Source organism: Haliotis asinina, chromosome 4 (genome assembly GCF_037392515.1).
Source record: "Haliotis asinina isolate JCU_RB_2024 chromosome 4, JCU_Hal_asi_v2, whole genome shotgun sequence".
NCBI classification, from domain to species: domain Eukaryota; kingdom Metazoa; phylum Mollusca; class Gastropoda; order Lepetellida; family Haliotidae; genus Haliotis; species Haliotis asinina.
The window spans coordinates 59,419,112-59,446,028 of NC_090283.1; the positions used below are offsets into that span (position 1 = coordinate 59,419,112).

Sequence of the window (26,917 nt, forward strand, 5' to 3'; positions counted from 1 at the left end):
TCACATTACCAGCTTTTTTTCAACATTGGGTCGTACAAGCATTTACCACTCAGAGGGTCACAAAACACAAAAGATCTCTAAAGAGCATGGTTCTGTTGAACAAAAAGACCTTAGTGTTAAATGTCTACATACAAACTATGTGGTGATTGGAATTTTGGCTGGACACAAACACAATTTAAACTCCTTGGCATTGAGTTCTGATGTGTTATTAGAAAATATGGTTAGCCTAAATTACACAAATAAATTTGTTAATATAGAAAAAGAAATGAAAGTATGTGTAAAGAGGGCAACACCAATTGGCAGAAATGAAGTCTTTAAATCTTCACTTCTACCTAAGCTTAATCATCTTTTCAGCTGTACACCTACTCCGCCAAAGCAGCCATACCGCTCCAGATATTCATCCTTTTAGAAAGAGACATTGCTATTATGGGGCATATATTTGAACTGCTTTGACACTAAAGAAACAACCACTGAAGACATTATGAGCAATTCAGTTTGGTATAACAATAACATAAAAATTGATGGTAAGTATATATATATGGCATAGCGGCATAAAAAGTGTATACGATTTCTTAATGATTATATTATTGAACATGGTAAAATATATGACTTTGACACAACCATTAAAAAATATAGAAATAGACATATTTCGTGACCTATTGAGGAATTAAACAAGCTATGCTGAGCTAATTATAAAACATTAGAATGAATTCTTTGGTCAAAAAAATCTCTGGGACCAATGTTGACATTCAACATCTCAAAAATACACAATAAATCTGGATGTAATGTACTATGTAACATTCTGACTTCTAGTTTCTAGGACTTCAGTCCTGCCTCACAACGAAGCACATGTGATGCATGTGAGTGAGTGAGTTTAGTCTTATGCCACACTCAGCAATATTCCAGCTATATGACTTCAGTCTAAATAATCTGGATCAGACAAGCCAGTGACCAACAACATGCCTATCGATCTGCACAACGGGGAACCGATAACATGTGTCAACCATGCAAGCAATTCTGTCACTCGCCTCTTACAACATGTGATACATGTGGTCTCAACTTGGGCAAGTGAGTTTGTTCAAAATTAACTCTTCACCCAGCAGAAAATGGATACCCGATTTTATAAAGTCATGTGACTATAGCCGCCTTGTGCCAAACGCAAACAGATAATACTAATGAGATTCTGATTAAGCACCACAAGCAATCATGTAGTGTTTGAAGACTGTGCACTACCGAAGATGACTTAGTATTATAACAGTAAGTCTATGATAAGGTATGGGAGCGGGGACTGTGCGCTATAGAAGATGATTTGGTATTATAACAGTAAGTCTGTGATAAGGTATGGGAGCGGGGACTGTGCGCTACAGGAGATGACTTAGTATTATAACAGTAAGTCTATGATAAGGTATGGGAGTGGAGACTGTGCACTAAAGAAGGTGACTTAGTATTATAACAGTAAGTCTATGATAAGGTATGGGAGTGGAGACTGTGTGCTAAAGAGTGTGACTTAGTATTATAACAGTAAGTCTGTGATGACGTATGGGAGTAACAGTCACCTTAGCTCTAAGATCATTTTGTATAACGGCACCCACGCCATTATAACTCCACACCCACCATTGTATTACTTGCCTCACCCCGACGGCAGATGCAGATAGAATTTTTTAACAAATGTAATTTTGTAATAATCATAGTCATAGCACACGACTGTTGGTATATATTAACATTTGTTGTGTTTATCATGGTCAGAAAGATTATCCAAAAGAATCGCAAAAAGGGACAAAGCAATAATTAGCAACTGGGGAATATATCGCAACCGATCACTCAGGAAACACTTGGTAAAATTCAGTATGACTCACATGCTCCGATAACACTATATGTATATGAATTTGTGGAGAATGTTGTTACGAGTGTGTATTTTCTGTATATTTTTGTTATTAAATAAGTAATAATTATTATTGGGTCACAACATTTAGTGTTTTGAATATTTAATATGATGGGTCACGTTTCGTTTTAATAGCTGGTCAACACTTTTAGCATTCTGTTTTTATCTGTTCCTAGTTTTCGATATTTACTTCAGGGAGACTTATTCTCACAGACAAAACTCATCTCAGAAACACCTGGAAAGAAAGGCTTAGGTGCGGTGGACACAAAAACATTTGGGGAAAATGTAGCCTGATTTTTAAACTGGAGTTTGTAACATGCAGACACCAAATGACCTGGCTTCTTACAATACGCACAAACAGGATCAGAACCACTGGTAGTCCTAGGCTTAGACTGAAAAGTATGTGACTGCTTGCCACTAGAATTTGAACCTGTTCTAACACCACTGTAACCTGCATGTCCTGAAGTCTTAACCGGGGAAAAGCCCTTTCGGCCAGAAAACTGTGTATTACCCGGTGACTTAAAAGAACTCTTGTGAGTCAAACAATACTCATCTGCCAACATTGCTGCCTTATGTAAGTCATCAACCTTTTGTTCATCCAAATAAGTCTTAAAGTCAGCATGAACACTCTGCTTGAAATCGTCCATCAACACTGCCTCAAACCATCAAAATCTGTGACTTCCTTAGTAGGGCTGCACGGTATTACCGGTATACCGGTTTACCGCGGTATGAAAATGAAGTGATTACGTATTGCAATATGTTTTTTGAAAACCGGTATATCGCGGAAAATTAACAGATTGTTTAAAATTAATCAGACCGAACACACAAACTTGTAACATCATCGGCGGGTCGCAGATTTCGACTTGCAGTGGCTAATTGAGTAGACTAGTGTGTCATATAGAGTTACTTCCCTTGTTCCCATAGTAACAAAATGGCGACTGCCGAGTATGAAGTAGTTACAAATAAGAGAGCTAAATCGGACAGTATTGTATTGTCAGTATTGTTGACAGTCCTGAACTTAAAGATTTACTGACATGCATGGACAGCAGGTACAAGTGTCCATCGAGGACAACATTCTCTGAGAGAATAATTCCAAAGATGTGAAAATGACGTGAAAACCCAAGTGAAAAAAGAACTTGCAAGTGCTGAACAGGTACGTGTATTTTCTGATTTTACCTGACAATTGTAATTTTCAACTGCTTTATGATAGCGCATTTGTTAAATTCTTTCAATTTAGAATTTAGATCAATTTATGAGATTTGATAATTATCCTCACAGAGAAATAATACTTGGTCGATTGAAACTGGAGATTGAAATAGACAAGTGAATGTAAACAAGTGCATGTCAGATTGTCAAGTGCTAGTGCTATATTTCATTTATTCATTTCATTAATTTCAAACAGGTATCCTTGACCTCATACGGTTGGACTTCGTGTGCCACTGACAGCTACATCACAGTGACATGAAGCCACATTAATGTCAAGTGGGAACTGATAAATTTTGTTCTGCAGACTAGGCTTTTAAATGAGAGTCATACAGGTATAATTTTCCTAAACTTGTTGTCATTTTGCACTTCTAAAATGACTTTCGTAAAACTTGTGGTTAAGTCTTTTGGGTCGTTTCAGACTAAACAAAGGTTGACCTCGATGTACATTTAAATTTAAGTTTGTTATAAATTGATGAAAAAATTGAAATGACTTAACAATTATTTAATTTCCTATGTAATCAAACTGGTGCATAGATAAAAGTTCCACACTAAACTATTTTCAGTTGAACTGAATCAAAATATTTTTAATTAATAAGAATATTTATTTGATTTCAGCTGAAAACTTGGCAGAGGTTTTGAGAGATGCTCTCATAGAATGGGGTATTTCCTGTAGAGCAGGCTTTCCACCAGTGACAACGGATAATGCTGCCAATGCAGTTAAGTGAGTGAAGTTGACTGAATCCATTCAACACGTTCCTTGTTTGGCTCACACAATCAACTTGGCCGTACAGAAGGCATTGAAAGTCAAGCGTGTCAATCACATTCTGGCAAAGATCCGGCGCATGTATTATTTATGTATTATGTATTATTTATATTTACTTATGTTTTGTTATGTTCATTAAAATGATTCAAGTAACTCATATAAGTGTTTTCTGGTCTGTAAAGTAAAACAAACCAACACATTTGGCCAAATATAAACTTTATTTTTCTTTGCAATTTATGTAGTAGCATATCACAATATATCGCAATACAAAAATTAATGCAATACACAGCCCTACTCCTTAGACCCACACCACCTATCAAACAATGTTTCCTTTTCTCCAGCAAACTCTACAAAAGTCTCATTGTCCTGTTTGTGAGCATTTCTGAATTTCTGACGTTAAGCCTCAGGCACTAATTCATAAACTTTCAAAATTGTTTTCTTCACAAGATCATAATCTGAACTTTGCTGTATTGACAAAGCTGAATAAGCATCCTGAGCTTTACCCTTCAGAACAGTTTGCAGTAGCATAGTCCATGACTCCCTAGGCCACTTGAGATATTCAGCGACTTTCTCAAAATGTAAAAAACTATTTGTCTACCTCCTTCTCGTTAAAAGGAGTTACAAGCCTAGCACGCCTTGCAATGTCAAAAGTGGAAGAATCTAAGGACTGAGATGTGTTTTCAATTATTTTTCAGCTTAATTTCTCTGTCAATTGCCAATTTTTTTTAGTTCTATTTCTCTCGCTATTTCTTTCTCTATCTCAAACGTTTTCAATTCCCTTTCTTCTTTTTCTCTTGCCTTCTCCATCTCAAACTTTTTCATTTCAAACTCTTTTTCTTTTCTATTTCCAACCTTTTCAATTCTATTTTTTTCATTTCCAACAGGTCTGAACATTCCACTGGCACCATTTCCAAAACATCATCTTCAAAAACTCCTTCATCAACATAGTGGTTCAAAACAATTTTCAAAATCTGAAATTTCCTCATCGCAGGTTTGGCATCAAGTTGGAGATGTGAAGAAATTTGCAATAAACCTGATTTCCTAAACTGACTAATTGTCTCAGAGTCAGGGAACAATACAAACTTCTCAAGTCCAAACACCATTTTGCTGGTTCAACAATTAACTTGTTGCAAAATTGCAGAAATCTGGAATATATTTCACAAAAGGTCTCAAATGTCAAATGAATTCTATCCCGGACGAGCCTGCATTTTTGTTACGGTTACGTATTTACCGTGAGAAAAATTTAAGAAATCCCCTTGTAAACCAGCAAAACAGAACAAAGACAAGTCGTTTAGGTTCAAAATTCTGTTATTATGCAATGAGAGCAAGGTATACAAAGTCACAAGTCAATATAACAATGCGGATTTAAAGTACAATTCAAAAGAGACAAAATCTAAGTCAATGGGTCACAAAATACAATAAAGCAAACTCACCAAAGTCTTGGTGTGAGAGAGAATCAACTATGGCAGAATGTCAACACAGCGATCGGTGTGACAGCAGATAATGTATGTCAGGCGTTGACGGGCTTTGATGATCAAGCGTGGCAGAGATGTAAATGAGTGTCGCCCTCAACACAACAACCAGCCTTTTTATATATACTATAGTATTTATCCATTTCCCGAAAGTTCGGGCACAAACGAACATGGTCAACACTGTAGAATGCCCTCGAATAAATCACCCGGAAGTAAACATTGAAAACTAGGAGCAGATAAATTCCGGAAAACGAGAATGCTAAAAGTGTTTACCAGCTATTAAAACGAAATGTGACCCATCATATTTAATATTCAAAACTCTACATGTTGTGACCCAATAATAATTATTACTTAATTAATGACAAAAATATACAGAAAATACACACTCGTAACAATGTCTTCAATACGTATATTGTTTCTGCAGCATTTTGACAATGATGGATCAAATATGAACGACACAGAGCCTTGTACTATGTCTTGATAGATGTTTCCTCCGAAAAAATCAGTTTAGACTCTTTTACAATGCAAAGTCTGTTAAAGAACTATTAGAAATACAACACCCCCCCCAAAAAAAAAAAACAAAAAAAAAAAACACTGTTTCTATTCTGTTACTCTGTATCCCTAAAATGTTCACGATTACAAATAGCATATGTCAAAATATCCCACATCGGCCTAACTGGGCGTTCAGTGGGATGCGTAATAGGGTATCCAGAAAAGCATGTTGACTCGTAAAATTAGGCAAAAAATATACAAATAGCTGCTGAGAACAATAGATCAGACTACAGATGGCAGTTAGGTCACTCAGTCAAGTATGACGATGGACTGTACACTCACCTGGCATGAAATGCATGTGCTGCCTGCAGGCACCAGGGGTCATCTCAAAAATGTTATGCTTGTTCATGTGTGTTGAATGTGTCTCACCTGTTGATTAACATCTTATGTGTCTTTCTGTCATAAAGTTTATGTTGACATATGTAAAACAGCATGATAGTATTGATACCCATAGAAAAGATTAAACCAGGCATCGTATTCTATGTCTCAAAATATATAGGTGACATGACCACACAAAGATTGACAGAACGGGATAATGTTCGTAAATTGTTATGACATCCCCTTATGACATCGCTAATAAAGCGATGGTCTATTCAAAATAAGTCACTTTGGACTCACCAAAAAGTACTGCTTTGCTCATTTTTGCACTCATCTCTGCACAGTAAAGTCCCTTCTATACGTTTCCTATCTCCCTACAACTGAGGCTGTAGTTAGATCAAACTTACTTTATATTTCACACTTTCACATATCAACTAAATGAACTGTAGAAATGTGAAAAAGACCACACCTTTCTTTACTAGTTCCAACAGTGCTTTCAGTTTCGACATCCACCATAAAGAAGACAGATGCAATCATGTTCTTGCCTTCACTCTATTTTCACGTCGTCACAAACAGTATCAAATTGACGTATCCTGCGCTGATCAATCAAATCCAAAATTGTTTTTTGACTCTGCATTAATAGGACTTCAAACTGTGCAGAGGTGTCTGTCCTGCATTATTCCGCATATTAGCATCAGCTCCAGCCTTCAATAACACATCTACACACACTGTAGATATCCGTCCCACTGCTCTATGAAGTGGTGTGTCACCTGTATTATCCCGTACATTAACATCAGCTCCAGCCATCAGTAACACATCAAGATGCTCAGTAGATCTCCAACATGCTGCTGCTGCTGCTGCTGCTGTATGAAGTGGTGTGTCACCTATATTATTCTGTACATTAACATCAGCTCCAGCCTTCAGTAACACATCAAGACGCTCAGTAGATGTCCTCCATGCTGCTGCTACTGCTGTATGAAGTGGTGTGTCACCTGTATTATTCTGTACATTAACATCAGCTCCAGCCTTCAGTAACACATCAATACACTCTGTAGATTGCCACCCTGCTGCTGTATGAAGTGGTGTGTCACCTGTATTATTCTGTACATTAATATCAGCTCCAGCCTTCACTAACACATTAACAAACTTTATAGATAACCACTCTGCTGCTGCTGCTGTATGAAGTGGTGTGTCACCTGTATTATTCTGTACATTAACATCAGCTCCAGCCTTCAGTAACACATCAAGATGCTCAGTAGAATGCCACCCTGCTGCTGCTGCTGCTGTATGAAGTGGTGTGTCTCCTGTATTATTCTTTACATTAACATCAGCTCCAGCCATCAGTAACACATCAACACACTTTGCTGGTTCCCACGATCCTCCTGTTGCTGCTACTGCCCTATGAAGTGGTGTGTCACCTGTATTATTCCGTACATTAACATCAGCTGCAGCCTTCACTAACACATCAAGAACCTCAGGAGATCTCCAACAGGCTGCTGATGCTGTATGAAGTGGTGTGTCACCTGTATCATTCTGTGCATTAATATAAGCTCCACCCCTCAGTAACACATCGACACACTCTGTAGATTCCCACTCTGATGCTGCTGCTGCTGCTGCATGAAGTGGTGTGTCACCTGCATTATTCTTTACATTAACATCAGCTCCAGCCTTCAGTAACATATCAAGACGCTCAGTAGATTGCCAATATACTGCTGCTGCTGCTGCTGCTGCTGCTGCTGTATGAAGTGGTGTGTCACCTGTATTATTCTTTACATTGACATCAGCTCCAGCCTTCAGTAACACATCAAGACACTCTGCAGATTTCCACATTGCGGCTGCTGCATGAAGTGGTGTGTCACCTGTAACATTTGAAGCTTGACTGACACTTGCTCCTTTATTCAGCAAATATGCAACAACAGTATGATTCCCTACATATGCGCTGTGAAGTGGAGTATCTCCATCATGTGACATATTAACAGTAGCTCCCTTCTCAAATAACATCTTCACTGTGTTCAAGTCCCCAGCCGCACACGCTCCCCACACAACACTACTGTCAACATCTACTCTTCTGTTTAAAAAGAACCGCACCATGTTCGAGTTCATGCTGACAGCAGCACATTGAAGACCTTTCTGGTTATCTACATCACATCCTCTGTTAACCAACAGTTTCACCACCTCTAAGTGACCTTTCTCTATGGCCATGTACAGAGGATGTCTCCAGTAGAATTTTTGATCCTCATTAACCTCCACTCCCATGTCAAGCATACGCTCCACGGATACTGTTAGGCCATTTTTACATAGATAACAAAACGTGCTTACACCTAAGCTATCTCTTGCATTCAGGTCAGGTTCAAGAGACATAATCTGATTGACAAAGCGGCTGTCTCTAGTTTCTGCTGCTAACATTAGCGGCGTCAGCATCTTACAACTGTATCTAACATTTACATCAAGTTCCATATGTCCACTGATGTATTTCAGTACACTGCATGCAGCATTCTTGCACACACCCAGTAAAATGTCCCTCCCTTCATCCGGGGTGAAGGATATATTTTCTTCCTCCATAATATATTTCAGGAGACGATCTGACTTGTTGCTGGAAAGTAATTCACAAAATGACTGATGGGATTGCCTATCACGCATTTTCACAATGTCAGATGTACACATGTGAAACTGTGTCTTCAGGCAGTCCATTAGCAAGTGAACAAAGTCTGAATTACAACATGCCTGGTGGGATAAAACATGTAACAAATTCCTCCTGTGTATTTCACTTGCAAATCTTCCGGCTAAATCTGTAGCATATGTCCATGGGATGTTTGCAACAAGACCTACCTCACCCCTTTCTTTTGGGGGTGCAAGACGAAGTCGCTGATTTATAAAGGACAGAGTACAATTTTCAATAACAAACTTTGATTGTTTTGTACTGAGAATAAAGGAAACACTGTCATATATAGATGGGTGATCAAACATGTAGGTGTCATCCTCCTTTTTGAGGTAAGATCCAACCAAGTCGTCAGCAACGTCTCTGTGTTTATAACCGAGGTTATCCTCCTCCTCCATTTCTTGTCCACTAATCTTCCCATCTCTTTTAATCATTGCCATGAACAATGAACGCTTTTCCTCATCTTTCAAAAGTTTATTCAAAGTTTGATTGAGGAAAGAAATGGGTGCTTGAAAAAATGTTTCTGGGGGAAATTGAGTCGAATCCTTTTCATATGCTGTGACAAACATTTTACATACATGAGGGAAGCCGTGTGGACAGTTTACCCCACATATCCGAAACACATCTGACTCTTTAAAGTTTATGTTTTTTGCTTCAGCATGAGCACGCCATATCTTCCTCCGCTCATAAGAGTCTCTCTGTGAGGAAACCTCCACTACGTACTGGGGACTGGAAATGTAATCTGCCATCCTTCCCAAGTCTGCCAATGAGGATTTCAGCACGTAGTCACGGCCAACGAGAATAATGACAGTTTTGTTTTTGTTTGGATTTGATTGTTTAACTTGTGTTTGATCAAGATTTGTCCTCTGTGAAACCTTTTCAGTTTTGGTCGAAATGCCCATAGAAACTTCATCAGGATATTCATCAGGATGCTTCACATCCAGAATAGGTCGGAGACTTGGTCTCCATTTCATCCATTCTGCAGTCACGAATTCTAGATCACCAAATATGTCATCCAACAGGATGACAGGATTCGAGCAGGCCATTATGACCTCATTGAACTCTTCTGGTGACACCACTTGGTATACTTGTCTCCCCTGATTGTGCTGGTCTTGAAGGGCCATGTAGGCGGTTGTGGACTTCCCCTCTCCTGGTCTTCCAGTAATTGTCACCCACGTTGCACCTCTGTGTAGCTTTTCTTTCACTTTATTGAGGGCGTCTGTCTCCACCATGTCTTTAGTCCATGACTGTATCCTGGACGTTGTCCACTCTGTGGAAACAGGGCACATTTAACCATCTATAAATTCAATGTGTGGGAAAGTAAACAAACTTAAGATTTACACATCGTACTCTAGAAAAGGACTTCAGATAATGTTCCCATTTTACAAACCCGGGTTTTCTGCTGGACAAACAAACACCTTTTTCATTAGACTAGCCCACAGGCTCATAAACGTTACTCAAATTGTGTTAAGATATACTACAAATCTAGTGTCATGTGCAAGGTAGTGCCAGTACCAAGATGGGCCAATAATCATCTGGATCACCCATCATATCTCACTAAACTGAAGCATAACAATGTCATGCCTTGGGTAAAGTGACAGATGGAGAGATATATATAGAGCAACATGACATTTCTCGCTGATTCATCAAAGTTTTCAGCAAAGCAATCAAGGTGTAGACTGTCCCCATAGAAGCTGTCCACCAGTATTAACCCCATGTAAAGACCGACAAAGCTGCATATCCAACAACAGTGCCCAGCCAACATCACTTCACAGGAGCATCTATGACTGATTACAGTTTAACAACATCCACACGCCTACGGCCTGCGTGGAAGGTGAGCAGCCTAATGGCTTAGTACTTAGACTATATCAGGCACTGGTTTAATCACACATAACCACCACATGAACAATCATTTGTGAAAATATTATCGGATAACTCACTCCTGATCTTCTGTGCTGCAGTCAGTGGTTTCTCCTCTTCTTCCTGCTTAGCTGGAGTTGTACCGACATTCTGAGTTCCACCAATGTTCAGATTCTTGCCGCCCTTCACTGTCACATCTCCAAACTGCTGCTGTACTTGTATAAAGATGTACTGTGCAACTGTAACAGAACCACATGACTGAACCTGCACAGAAGTCTTCCAAATTTGAACTTGTATTCTACTAGTCACTCTGAAAAACTGTGATAACATGCGCAGACAAAAACTTTGTATAAGTTACATTAGTTTACTGAAAGGTGACTGCCAAGAGTAAACGACTTATATAAAACTGAAATGAGCTTTAAAAAAGATTCATGCTGATGCCAAACACACTGCCAAGGTCACATCTGCAAAATGTTGCTCTCTTTCATAAGGTTTCATAGTGTTTCCGTAACAGCAGGAATTTGACTGAAGGTTTCATACATGTGATCAATATTTCTAGTGATTCTGAATTTTTATTCTTAAATGCGGCTGTCAAATTGAACAGATCTAGAGCTGGATAAAGACTTGTGTTGAGGTCAAACATGGAGGCAGTGTAATGTTATAGGAACCATGTCAAATATAGCTGAACATATACTATTCTGAAAATATGTCCTCAGTTTGTTCATTCTAAAATGTCAGATTAAGTCTGTTCATAAATTGAACAGAGCTGCATGATAAAGACTTGTGTTTAGGTCAAACATTGAGTCAGTGTAATGTTACAGGCACCCTGCCAAACACTGACAGATACCATAGCTTTACAGCTGAAGATATACTATTACTGAAAAGTAGGAGATATTGGGAATAGACAAAACATGAGGCACTGGTAAATGTTAATAATCTGATGTTATCTGATGTTGATGGTTTGTCATTTAGTTTTTGATATTGGAGACTGAAATGAATAGCACTGGTTGGTTGTAAAGCAGCTGTCTGTAAGTAATCGTGTCTCGACCAAACAATCCAGTGATCAGCATAATGAACATCAACTTTCACAGCTGCGAAACAATAACATGTGTCAAACAAGCCAGGAAGCCTGAGCACCAATCCCGTAAGTCACCTGTTCGTTATTGAACGATCAGTTCTAACAGAGATCACGGGTTTGTCTTCTGAGATGTGGGGTTCTAATGACTGGTGAGATAAGATGATAGCTCAGAGACAGCTGGATAATTCAAAGTTTGACAGGTGTTCAGGCAACTGAGTCCATTTACACCTTGGCCGTCATAATGGTTTGGTGAGATTCTAGGCTTCTACAAAGTAGTAAAGCTGCCACACGCCTTAATATAATGAAGAATGCCACATTAGTTGATCTTAAAGAGGTCAAAAACATCAGGTAAAACCACCCACCTGCAGTAGAATCCCCAGTAACTGGTACTGGAGGCAGTCCTGATGTTTGTATCTGTGATACCATAGATCCTGGTACTCTGGGCAGATGAGACGACATGGGCGCTGGTGTCAGGGCTGATGTTCCCGGAACCTGTGGACTTGTTATTCCAGGAACAACACAAGATGTACTTGAGGATGCTGTTGTCAAGGCTGATGTTTCCGTGACCTGTGGACTTGTTGTTCCGGGAAATACACAAGATGTACTTGTTGGTGTCAGGTCTGATGTTCCCGGGACCTGCGGACGTCTTGTTCCAGAAACTAAACAGTTTGTGGACAGGTTTGCCTGATCTGTTCTTTCATCACCATCAGAAGCTGGCCCGCGTCGCTGTTGTTGCTGTGGTGCTGCTGATACTTCTCCCTGGGGCTGCTGACAACATCCGACAATGTGTTGTGCCAGAGACTTTGCATCTACGAAGGAGACAAACAGGTCAGAGTTGGGCACAAACAAAAGTCAAATGAATACTGAAATTGTTAAAATGATATACCACACAATGTAGTTTAAGTTTGTCTATAAACACAGTTCAGGAATCAGAAGTGTAACATTACTAAAGGTAACCATTAAACACTTGTTGTATGATTCCATAAAATTTCCCTTGTTTCATTTTGCTTGGCTAACCCTTAGAAACTTGCTCCTCGCGTCACTTCATATTTCTGACCATATTTCCTTTTAGTACAGGGCTTTCAAAAGCCATGTGGTTCACAAACTAGAGCCATCTGTCTCTACAGCTCACCCGAGTTGTACATGGCAAGATATGTACAGTACCACAGGGATAGCTGTCAGTTGGCCAGGCGTAACGTGTACGCGAGACGGCCTATCGTCTTTTGTTCACAAGACAGTGCGCTCTGCGTACTAACTCTGCGTACTAACCGAAGCGCTTCCCCCTAATTAATTCAATCACCGTGGAACCACCTCGACTGGCTGCCAACACGATGCAGGGTAATTAAAGCGTCCTGTAAAATCCCCAAGGGTGGTGGGGAACATGACAGTCGTGAATGAACAGATTTTTCGATCTTGGATGCCATGCTTTTGCCATTTGCGCTCAACAGATTACAACTTGCAGAATACGAGGTGTTTGTTCGACAAAATATTTACAATCATCCTAGGTTGATGCATACTGGGCCTCTCATACAAAACATTCAGTGAATACATTTTCGTTTTTATAACAAATAATGCAATTCGCCCTGGAATGTGCGTGTTCCTTCATTCTGCTGACTCCAGGTGGAGACGGGCATTTGGCCGTTCCCAGTCCAACGCAGAATGCAGGACTATACGCGGGGCTGGTTGTCTTCCACTGTCCATGCCGTCTTCCAGGAACGAAAACCTTTTCTGTTTCAACAGGGAGACTATATACACGTATATATGTTGTAGATTATCCCTGGCAGAATGACGGAATATGCCTATTCCAGGGAGTGGTGCGTTACTCGTCATAATTACGTAACCTTTCACTGAATATTTTATATGTGTTTAGTTTAGTATAACTATAGAAATGGTTATATATTCTCGGACACAGGTGCATGTTTAAAAGTCTTCAGTACGGCGAATTGCACTTGTCCTCTGACAGAATGAAACACAAATTAATTTCAGAAAGATTATGCAATTGATTGTATCACACACACGACACTGTTTTCCACCAATGATTAAGTCGGAATGAAGACGAGGCCGAATGCGGTCAGGCATGGTTTATGACTGCAGTTGATCAGCCCTGAATATACAGGTAGGAGACTGGATACCTGCAACAAGCGTGATGCAATACAGCACGTTAGCTCGGTGGTGTGTACATCTAATGGCTTTGGAGACAGCATATATGCAGACAGTGACATGGCTGTCTTGTGGACACGCCCAGCCGCTGTGCAGTTCCTGCTTTCGATGCTTTTATCGCCCGTGTTGTACTTAAAAACACATAATTAAATGCTAACTATTTTGTTTCGTGTTGTTAAGCTGGTAAAAGACATTCAGTTGTGACATAAATTCAATTCATATGGAGTCTTTGAAGGGCATTTAGAAGTGAAATGCATAAGAATGAAGATTTTATGGATATCAACTTCTTTATATGAGAACACAACGTTTCGGAGTTAATGCTTACTCCTTCATCAGGTGATTGAGAATGGGGTACAGAGCTATATTTATATGTACAGGTAAAACAATAACAAAGTAACAAGTGGAATGACTTAACGAAAGCTGGAAGCCAGTATAAACAAGCGCTGATTGGAACCCGACAGTTATGATAACAATGATAGAAGCCAATGGTAATACATTACAGATGATGGGATATGTTTACATAACACAGGTAGGGGGTAAGGACGATGTACATGATAGGGGATAAGGATGGAAGCCAAAGGTGGATGATGTTTACATAACACATGATTGGGGATTAAGGATGATGTACATGACTACATGAGGGTTGATGGGCATGTTTACATGGGGGTTGATGATGTACAAACACAAGTATATGTATATATATATATATATATATATATATATATATATATATATATATATATATATATATATATATATATATATCATGTATAGCCAATCTACCCGTGTACATCCTTATCTACTTGTGTTTGTACATCATCAACCCCCATGTAAACATGCCCATCAACCCTCATGTAGTCATGTCATGTGTAGGAAGCTCGTCATTTTGCTGATTTCTCGACGTCACCAGAGACATGCCGAATTGTTGTGTTGCCGTCAATTGGGGTGGGGTGATGGTGTCACTATGCACAGATTTCCACCAGACTCCGTAGTTTGTGCTTAAATTGGTTGTTAGTGTGTGCGAAGTGAGCGTTGTGGAAGCCAGTGATATATATAGTATTACTAAATCGGATGGTTCGCCCCCTTCCACGCTACCAGGATAGAAAATGGAGTTTAAGTTTCATCGAGTTTATAAAATTAAGACTGCTTACTACACATTGCTGACCAAAAGAAATTTGCATGGATATAACGCTTTCTTCCTCGGAAACGAGGTTGTGGTCGAAGTGACAATGTTATCGTATAATGTTATATTGACCCCTTGTATTGACCGATTCCAAGAGTGAAATTGTTATGTTATAAGCAATGTCATGTAAAATCCTAATGTCAATCAATAAAATACATATGTTACTACCAGTAGAAAGTAATTTTGATTTTGTAAGTCGGTGAAAACAAACTTAAATAGCATTCATCCTCAGACAGGGCGCCGCCATTTTTGAAAATCCTGAAGTGGTTTAAACATATTTTTATTTAGAAAACTGAATTTGGACTGGTAAACAAGCAACAGCTTATTTAAATACCGCTCCAATACATTATAACAGTTACATACACAACAGCTGGAACAATGCTGAATTGCATGCAACCGTAATAATAAACACCATCAAGACCATAATGACTGACAGCTGTTAAGCTTCGTTTTAACTTAAATTTCAGTTTACGATGCCTTATTCAAATTTATCAAATCTTTTACTCAGAGTAATAAAGTTATGTAATGATTCTAGAATTTTCTGATTTGTGTGGCCACTTTCTGATTGGCTTCCATTCAAAACTGCGTGTAGGGAAAAACCGTTGTTATAGAAATACATTTGACGTCTGATTAATTCGTATTTTTTACAGCAAAATAAGTAATGAAGGACATCTTCGTTATGGTAGCCGCAACTGCATTGGGCGTTATCAGAGATATGTCTTTTTACTCTACCTGCGTTTAGGTCACTGATCCCGAGCTTGAGGCGACAATGTATTATTTGACAGAATCGATTTCCGTAGCATACATCATAGATGTGTGAGCTGGAGTGCTGGAGATTTCTTTTGAACTCTCCCAGCGAAGGAGAGTTTGCAAGTTTTACGCTCAGAGTGTTCCAAACTCTAACTGTATCTGGGAGAAAGGAGCGTGAATACAGTTGCGTCCTGCACATTAAAGTATTTAATCGCTTACTATTTCTAAGGTTGTAATTGCTATTTTCTGAGACAGCGGGTGGGATAAGGTTGCTTAAGTAGTCAGGAACCATGTTGTTATACATTGTGTAGAATGGTACCAATTTAGCGTTCTTTCTTCTTTCTTTAAGTGACTTTATATTAGTTTCATTGTATAATTTTTGGTGGCTCGTTCCTCGGACTGCGCCACATATTGTGCGCAGAGCGTCAAGGTGGAGATTTTCGAGACAAAGTGACTCTTCTAAAGTGCAGTTATCCCAGATATGACTACAATATTCGAAATTAGGTAAAATGAAAGATTTGTACATCAGCTCTAAAGTTTTCCTATTTAAACGATATTTGAAGCTTCTCAGGCAATTTATCATCGGACTTGCTTTCTTAACAATTTCATTAATATAAGTACTCCACGAGCAATCGTCCTGAAATGTTAGTCTGAGATGCTTATGATTTTTCACTTCTTGAACGGGCGTGTCATTCATGTATAGGGTAGGCTTGGGACTAGTATCAAGTTTACGAGTGAAGAGTACAGTTTCCGTTTTATTTGGATTAAAATTTACTTACCATGTATTGGCCCAGTTAGATATTCTGTTAAGATCACTATTTAGATTGTCCGCTGCTATCGTGTGGTCATCGACTATTACATAAATTGACGTGTCGTCCGCGAATAAGCGTACATTACAATCAGTTCCTTCAACAATATCATTTATATAAATTATAAAAAGTATAGGTCCAAGAACAGATCCTTGAGGTATGCCAGAACCTTTTGGGTTCGATTTTCTAGATAACTTTCAAACCATCTTAAAAGGGAACCATTAATACCGTATTTGTTCAGCTTAAAAATGATACCTTCATGCCAAACCTTATCAAACGCTTTGCTAATGTCGAGAAATACTGCTCGGATTTCTTTTCCTTGATCAAGTCCTTTGGCAGTAAAATCATATAAATAAGTTAACTGATTAGTAGTTGAGTCGCCTGGCATGAAGCCAGATTGAAGAATTGATAATATTCCATTATCTCTTAAGTAATTAAATACATGTTTAAAAACACATTTTTCGAAAATTTTGGCTAAACAACTTGTTAAAGCAATAGGACGGTAGTTAGAACATTCGTTTTTACTTCCTTTTTTATGAAGAGGTGTGACTAGAGCTTCTTTCCAGGGTGAAGGATACCTGGAAGTTTGAAGAGACAAGTTAAATAGTTGTGACAATAATGGAGATATCTTAGCGCCTACGAGTTTAAGTAGTCTGTTGCCTATTCCATCTGGACCAGTAGCTTTTGTTATATCAACAGATAGAATAATATCTTTTACCTCTTCTGGGCTGATATCAGTATTTGACAAAGAGTGTAAGCTATATTCGGAGCTCATTGTTGGTAGCTGCAGATTTGGATTTGCAATTCTTGATTGATCTGCAAAATAATTATTTAGTACATTTGCGATGTCATTAGGGTTTCATACATTACATCCTGAGACATAATTGCTGGGAAAGTGTAGGAAGAGTTGGTTGTTTTCACATAATGTTTAACAAGTCGCCACCACATTTTGGTACCTTGTTGACTGTTTAGTTGGTTATCGATTTTCTTAAAATGTTCTTTTTTGGCTGTACGTAATAATGATGTTACCTTATTTCTCATAGATCTAAAGTTTGCCCAATCCGACGGCCTATTACGAGATTTAGCGATCTTGTGCATACGATTACGCTTGCGCATGAAATAACGTATTTGGTTGTTCATCCACAGAGGATCCTTGGGTCTGATAGTAACTGTTTTATTTGGTATATTGGCATTACGGATCGATAAAAGTTTTTCTGTGAACAATTCCGTTGCTACATTTATATTTCCTGTAAAAATCCTGAAGTCACGGGCTATTGAGATTATGATTTGTTCTCATCAAGTTAGAAAATCAAAACTACTTTTTACTGCTAGTTAAATATGCATTTGAATCATGGCCAAAAGGATTTTGAGAGACACAACGTTTAACATAAGGACTTCTTCCAAGGAAGCAAGGTGGGAGTCGAAGTGACATTTATATTGCAAGCAATGTTATGTTGACCTCCACCTCACTTCCAAGAGTGAAACTGTTATGGTATAAGCAACGTCATGTAAAATCCTATTGTCAATCAATAAAATACATATTTTACTACCGGTAGAAAGTAATTGTCCCTTTGTAAGTCGGTGAAAACAAACTTAAATAGCATTCATCCCAAGACCGGGCGCCGCCATTTTTGAAAATCGTGAAGTCAAATCCATTTGAATTAATGAGATTATGTATGATTTGTTCTCATCAAGTTAGAAAATCAAAACTACATAAATATGTATTTGAATCATTACCAAAAGGAGTTTGCATTGCACAACCTGTAACATAACCTAAGCGAGGTCGGTGTCGAAGTGAAAATACTGCGCGATAAATTTCTTCACTTGCCAAATTTACTTGGTTTGTTATGTTCACTCACCAGTATGTAGACACATGCCAATATACGTCTTTATACTTGGTCTCATAATCCTAATTATTTTATAATCATACTTGTATGCATTTTGAAACTTAATAAAAAGAAGCGATCTGCGAATGTATAACAGGAATGTAATATGTAGACATTTCATAGTTTTCCTATATGAATCATAATTCGCACGCACGCCCTAGTGTATGTCGCCTGTATCATTACACTTAACGACGAAAACAATGGTTCTGTTGAAAGCTACGACAGTTTATTAAAAACAAAAATACAAATATTAAAATTAAAGTTATAGGAGCAATATCAGGCTATTACCTTCTTCGAGGAATGTATCCATCAATATCAACAAAAACAAGTGATACATAATTCATCTGCAGATTTCCCAGGTGATGCGTCTTTTAACAGTCTAATATACGAAAACGTGATGTATCGCTTCAGGTTTTTCACACTGCTGTATAGTCTCATTGGTTACCCAAGATAGCACACCTGGTAACTAATTGCATAATGTGCGTCATTCTTTTTAAAAAGTTATTTAGTTAGACAATAATGAGCAATCAATGTATTGGCGGTTAATCCTTTGAAAGAAAGGTGTTGTTTAACATAGACACAGACACGACAGAGTGTCTTCAGTAGAGATTAGTAAATGTACATACATAAACACTACCTTTTGACAAATCCCCCATTTAAATCCCCATAAAACTAATTAATCAATCGGTTAATCCTTTGATCGATCCAGACAAAAGAAATGGCAAATGGGGGCCTTTGTCGGGTAATCTAAGTGGCGTTACCACTAGCTAATTATACCTGTTATAAATTCATTAACTGAGCATCAAGTGAATGATAACAAATAAGGTGTAGGTTTATACCACCTAAAACGGATTACAACCTAGCGACACCAAGTGATTTTGACTGAATTGTCTATTAAACAAGGGTTGTAACTCGAAAACTAGGCAAAGCAGGAGACAAAACTAAATGATAATAGATTGTGAGAACATATAGCTTTTATTTTTCTCAACAGCTTTCCCGATTTCAGGTTTGTACAAACCTGTAAACGAAATAGTTTAACCCCTGAAATGTAGATGAATACTGCACAGACCCTCATTTCTATACCCACTATTACGTCACGGAGACGCGCCGCTCTGATTGGTTGAAATTTCGTTTGCGGCCGAGAATTGTGCACTGTTTAAGGTAATTAAAGATCGAAATGAGCAGTTTTAATGACGGGGATTCATTTATAACGATGTCAGCAAGTGATTTTGCATTTGTACCCTATTAGAGTATGTGTGACCTTTAACAACACTTGCGTGCACAACACTCCTCTAAGGTTTTACATGATTCATCACCAACATAGTACGATGTTGTGAGTACTTGATGGTTGTAATGGGGTGGTAAATACTATATGCCACACAGCTATACCTTATATTTAGGTGTGACTGGAGATGTACTGAGTAAGCCTCTCTTATCATTACTTCTTTAAGACACACATACCTTTACCTACAAGCTGGTATGACTCTTGATGCACTGTCTGGAATTTGACCCCTATAGCACCTGCTCCAAGTTGTGATATGTCTCGTATCCCATCCCCTTCATCCTCATCTGTGCCATCGCTGAATTCATCAGCACTGTCTTCAGAAGCAGCCATATTTCCAGCATCCTCTATGCCTGATGATGTGGCTACATCACTGTCTGTTCTGCACTCTGCTGGTGTACATTCCCCAATCTCTGTGTCTGATCCCTCATTTGATCCTTGTGGGTTCTCTGAGGCAATGCCAGCAAGTTCCAAGTATTCCTCACTTGATGACGTGTCCAAATTATAGTGCTTCCTTCTGTGCTCTGGTGTACATTCCCTAATCTCTGTGTCACACCCAACACCCGTCGTTGTTTGATCTTCTTCCATTCTGCATGTATTCATTTCCCAAACATATTGTTCAAAACTTTATACACCTTCCATGCTCATTTGTCATCAGTTTCTTTGTTCTGATATCTCCATCAACATCATCCTACAACAGAAACAACATATGTACAACGCCTACTTCTTGCAGCGTCTGCATATGAAGTATAAGACTCCCAATCTCAATCCTCTGTCCCTTTTCCTCAACCTCATCTTTCCAGCATTCAATGTTATTGACTCCCTCTCCGTCTTCCTCTCCCCATCTCTTCTCTCTGTCTCTATCCACTTCAAATCATTGCTATATCAACTATTTGTTAGTAGTGATCTATTGTATGAATATTGAAACTACTGAAAGAGGAAGTGTTTTCAAGTTGACAACCAATCCCCTACGATATGAGGTTCATTTGCTTGCATGATAATTCTCTGTATGCTGACGTTGGAAGGTCTGTCATGAGGTGCCACAGTCTAGATTTGTTGAATTATTGATCTCATATACGAAGATTAAAGAGTTTACGAGTTCATTTCAAGTTATGATACATGCGGGGTGTTAACACGGAAGTAAAGCAGTCTGATTTCAATTGTATGCACCACCAGTCCCAAATGTGTGAACGATTACAAATGTGTAAAATCTTGTTTAGACTAGTGTACATTCCGCGATTTGTATCAGTTGAAACCTATTTTAATCTAATACTTCTGCTGAATTTCACCTTTCTGTAACACACCTATTTTCGTTTGTACTTCCCGACATTGTTGCTACTTTCGTTCTCACAGGGACACGCTGCATTGTATAATACAATACCCACTGCACTAGTCCTTCTCGAGATAAATATGACACCCAGTTGTGATATAGTGAAGATTACAAACATCTCTAAATAAACACTTACTGATCGCTATTACCTTAAGGAGCTTCGATGACACGCCCGAGGTCCATACAACCTCCAACGTCCCCACAGCCATGTCTTACTCGTCGCTCGACAGTGAGAGCACGGGGAAACTCCTCCACAGCGCTAGCGCTAACTGACTGCCCGCTCCACTCAAGTACATTTGTAACCATTCGTAACTGCTCACGTCATTCCGGCAAGGCGTCTCGTACCCATCTCGTTAAGCTGGTTCCCGACTCCACTTGCGCGCGCTAACATTCTCGATAGGCGAGACGGGACCCAGCTTACCCATGGCAAAGTTTACGACTGGGTCCTGTCTAAGCGCAACAGGCATGGCGATGGAAACAGTATGGTACCATTATCAAGGAGAGAAAACTCTCAATGTCCAAACATGGTTCTAGGAATATTCTATATCCACAACAGCAAAACGGCCATTTCCCTTTGCAAATATGTTTCAGTGTTGAAAGTTATTTATCCTTTAGCTCAAAGTTTATGTTTAAATTATGCTATGTATAGTTTAGCGAAGTTTCAAAGGTCAACGGTTCGGCCACGAATCATCTATATAGTATATACATGACATCGTGTATATTGTGGTACAATATAATATAATAAACATGATAATTTCTATCCCCGATTTCCAAGACGCGCTGTAATTGGTAGATCGTTTTAAACTGGCTACAGGCCCTTGTACTACAGTAGTCTTTTGCTTAGTGAGGCCTTTGCGTTACAGTAGGTGTCATTTAGACCTATTAAGGGTTATTTTAAGGCATGTATTTCCCCCGTATTTTCCCACAAGTTATGAATCACGGTCACTGACAATTGTGAAAGTAGGAGGTGTGTCATTGGTTACATATGGTCCATGTAACGACGTTTGTCTTGCCTCGAAACTGCTTAAATAACGTTTTGCAACGCTGAAAGTAACGATGGGCGTTGTTCTCGTGACGTACACTTTGTCACAGTATCCATGAAAATGCTGTGAAAAAGTTCTAACCACTCGTCCTCGGATTTTTCTATGGTAAATGTATGGCGCGTCTCCCTGCAGTGAAGGCCGTACATTTTAATTTTCCTTGTTTCTAACAACTATGCAGATGCCTATGTATATTACGAATTAATATTGATATTAATGTAGCACAATATATATCCCACTGGGTATGAGATCATCCGCTGCTGTAGGTAACTGGAACAGTGCAATGCGTTCACAAGCAGATATATAGTTTTATAGTCTGAGGGTATTCCCTGCAGTAAATTTGTAGTACTGAGTGAGTGGGCTTAGTTTTACGCCGCACTCAATAATATTCAAGATATGACGGCGGTCTGCAAATATTCGAGTCTAGACCAGACAATCAGGTGATCAGCTTCATGAGCACTGAACTGCAAAATTGGGATACGACATGTGTCAACCACACACACGCACACAGAGACACACACACAGACACACGCTCATACACACACAGACACACACAGAGACACTCACACACAGACACACACAGAGACAGACACACACAGGCACAGACACACAGAGAGAGAGACACACAGACAGACACACACACGCATACACACACAGAGAGACACACAGACACACACAGACAGACACACAGACTCACACAGACACACACAGAGATTCACACACAGACACACAGACACCGACCCCACCACCACCACGAACTCCCCCCACCTCCCTGTATTTTCATAAAGGGTGATGCCATCTCGTTAACAAATACTCTCTTACACTCACTCACTCACTCACTCGCGTAACCCAAGAGGATTAGGTCTTGGTCTCTGGAGGGGGAAGGTGAAGTGTCATATATATCATGAAATCTGCAATCTACACACTGTGTTGTTTTTGTTGTAGTTGACAAATACTCTCTCGCACTCACTCACTCACCCACTCGCGTACTGTGTTGTTGTAGTTGTTGTTGTTGTTTTTAACGTTCACACTCAGCAGTATATCGGCACCTCGAATGGGGTGGCACTGTCAAATAATCGCTAAGACAGCTTCCCGTCGATGTAGACCAAGATCAAACATCTACCAGGCACGTATGTTTTTGGAGATAAAAACAATACCCGAGTAACGGGTACCATGACAGTTGTTCTTTCACAACGGCCCTTTGAGACAATGTGTCACGACTACTGTCCAGCGAGTGACACGCGTTATAGCTACTGCCACTAAACTTCAGATGCACGGTGTCCGTTGAGACTCAAGGCCACGGAGACACCCTGGAAATCTATGCTGGTCGCAAGCTGGCATCTTGAAACTCACTCGCGTGTTTAAAGTGCCTGAAGCGCCATGCAAATATTGGATAAAACTGTCGTTTTCGGGATCAAGTTGGAGTCTGCTTGAGGTCTCAGGCCGAGAATGAGCTGTGGCAAAAAATCATTTCCAATGCTCCTTCCGCACACCGTAACATTATCTGATGTGTAAAGACAACGCTCATATTACGTGGGCTTCAATTATCATTGTTGTCGTTGTTGTTGTAGTTGTTTTCGTTGTTGTATTTGTTGTAATGGTTACAGTGGGTTGTTGTTTAACGTCACACTCGGCAATCTTCCGACTATAGGGTGTTGGTCTGGATCTGACAATCAAGTAATAAACAGCTTTCTGACTGGCTGTGCATGTAACCGTGTCTTTATAGTGTTGGATGTGATACACGGACTGGCACAGCCTCTCAAGCCTTCACTCAGTTAGTATAGTGTTGAACGCATTGCTGCTTGGGTCCGGTATCCACAAAAACATGCACTGTTTTTGTGCTATCACCCGGGTATCTGGACGACGGATACGGCAACACAATTATACATGAATTCACTGAAACGATATTTCTCCCCTGGTGGTGTTATTCCTGAGTATAGGTAGCAAAACAAAATAGGAGATTAGTACAAAATATCCTCTAGATGTAGCAGCCACAAAATTTCCCGTGCTGGGAGTCGAACCACGGACCTTTCCATCTGGAGTCGGACGCCTTGTCCATATGACCAAAGACGTTATCCCCATCAGCAAGCTCACAAGGAATGGATGTCATCTTTTGGATACAAAATGCAACATACAAAATGGCCAGGGTTTTCACGATCGAACCCCAAGCCGCGAGTCTTCCTGTCTTTCTGTTCTGTCAAAACTAAGCATACTGCCCACTCGACCACCTCACTTTTAATGGGGAAATGAATATAGACTGGTTCTCTCACGTCGTCCACGTTACCCCCATAACAAACGCCACGCCACGCCACGCGAAGCCACGCCACGCGAAGCCACGCCACGCCACGCCACGCCACGCCACGCCACGCCACACACGCACAACCTGTGGTTTCATTAGAACAACCTATGCAACAGTCCGGGTGGTCAGGTTCGCTCATGTGGTTGTCGTCTTATTCCTCCTGCAAAGATATATGTTCATGCTATTGATCACTGTCTTGTCTGGTACAGATTCGAATATTTACAGACCGTTGCCATACAGCTGGAAAGGTGCTGAATGGAACGAAAAACAACAACCAGTGCAACATTCCAACACTATCTTTCAACATTGTATGAATGGAAGAGAGAGGAAAACTTTCAAATCGCATGAGCTTGGAAGGAGAGCAGGCGGGCAGGCAGGCTGGCTGGCTGGCTTGCTTACTGGCCCTTTGATATCTGTCTCATGTTGTACATTGCTGGACATAATATGAACAACGGCATTAAAAGTTATCACATCGAGTCGAGGGAAAATACGAGGTTTTATCAGTCCCGAGTAAGGACTGATAAAACCTCGTATTTCACTCGACACGATGTGATAACGCATTTATCTAGCTGAATGTTTTCACCAAATCAAAACAAAACAACACGCATCGATGTTGTGGCAAAACGTTTCCTTGCTGCCATGGTGACACCAGCTGATCGTTTGACCTCAATGCACCGCACGTTACTAAAGGCATGTCGATACACGCTGTTCTCACTTCGCGTCGTCACCGAGGCGTAGCGGGGTGATATGACTTTCGTAGCGGGAGTATACGACTTTTATACTCCCGCTGGCGGATCGTGATGGATGTACATGGTATTTTATCAGCGTCACGTGGACCAATCAAAACTCGACATTCTTACATGAGGCTAGATAATGATGCTTTGTCTGTTATCAGTACTGAATGTATTGCTCAATGCGTACTATACCCCCGACACGTGAAATGTGTTGATGGTGTTAGCCGTGGTGTGTGTTGACCCTCACACTCACCATTGTTGTCAATTTTGAATTTTCTGTCCATAAACAAAGCTTGATGTATATCCGCATGCCTATCACACTGATACAAAGAGAAATCCAAGGGAAATAAAATATTAGTGCATTTTTTAAAAGTAGATTTTCTTTTCATCTGCCCATTAGGATGCTTAGTAAAGTTAAACACACCGTTGTAGGTCTTCCTGCACTGTAGGAATAGAGGGGTTGAATAACCACACATCTCTCATGGGCTGAAAGTCAGTACGGCTGTTTGGTTCCTACTAATGTTGTATAGTGTTGTACAATGTGTGACAAGCAGGGATATGTTACCATAGCCACTCGAGCAATCAACGTTAATCAACTGAAATTGCGATCAATAGTTTATCATGTGTTATCCTTCCTTTACTGTAAATAGTGTGTGGTCGGCAAATTCGAAGCTGGTTGACTTAGTCTCTTAGTTCCTCCTCTGAAACCTCCATGTTATTGAGGCAATGCTAACTAACTGAAACGGCCTACAAATATCTGAACCCCCCCCCCCCCCCCCCCCGTCATTCACGGAAACTAATGTTGACGTGGCTTCAAGCGTGATGTAAAGTACACGAGATTGTTTTCACGGCACAACTGTAGTGATGATCTTGTCTAATGTCTATAGCAAGGTACGAATTATTTTCCCCTGTGGATTAGAATGTCTATGAAACAACATTTCCAAGAACATGCCTTGAGCGTTTCGAATCCAGGCCGTTCAGGATAGCAGATAGACTCGCTTCCATGTACGTCAGTTGACATCGTGCAGAGTGCACAGTTTGCCTAGTCATGTTTAAATTTGTGGTGAATGGCGAAACGATTACTATGTATTGTGGCTCTGCCCTGACCTCAAATACAGAATTTGAAGTTATATTAACCATGTCTGACCACCGGGGAATGTTGCTGCTGATAGCTGGTGCAGAGTGGCGAATGGTTTGGAAACTAGGGGATTTTATGACGGAACAACACGTGTGGTTAGCAATATTCCAGCATCAGTATTACCACTGGCTTTAACCATGCTAACAACCTAATTGCTTTGACGATGTTCACACTCAAAGCTTTACCATTGCAACATTTATTGCACATACGCGTCCACGCATGAATGACAAGACTAAACCTGAAGTACGAACGGGAAGATACGATATACCCGGGGGAGAAGGGATAGGGGTGGGGGTAGTTTTGGCACCGTGTCACACAGTCCTGGTCTGATTGCCTGATATCGCCCAATCCTCACAAATTAGCTGGCTCCTTACACGAGCAGTGCAACATGATGTCCCATGCTGCTGTAGAATGTTACAACACATGTATAGTCTTTCATTATTGGGTTTGTTCAAATCAAGTTTTCAGTAATCATTTAATCATTGAGTGATATCTTATGAACGTATACATTGTATC

The 26,917-nt window shown here is 39.8% G+C and overlaps 1 protein-coding gene across 1 annotated transcript in view; it reads right to left on the reverse strand.

Annotated features, from left to right (window-relative positions):
• The window catches only part of LOC137281735 (serine/threonine-protein phosphatase 6 regulatory ankyrin repeat subunit B-like), a 176,455-nt gene extending 154,994 nt beyond the window's left edge, over window positions 1-21,461 (reverse strand). The window contains exons 1-4 of the mRNA XM_067813316.1: window positions 21,340-21,461; window positions 20,040-20,551; window positions 12,153-12,599; window positions 10,793-10,951 (exon numbers count right to left, since the gene is read on the reverse strand). Of these exons, the coding sequence (XP_067669417.1) occupies window positions 10,793-10,951; window positions 12,153-12,599; window positions 20,040-20,463 (1,030 nt within the window). The 5' untranslated portion in view covers window positions 20,464-20,551; window positions 21,340-21,461. The remainder of the gene's footprint in view (window positions 1-10,792; window positions 10,952-12,152; window positions 12,600-20,039; window positions 20,552-21,339) is intronic.
• Window positions 21,462-26,917: the final 5,456 nt, after the last annotated feature.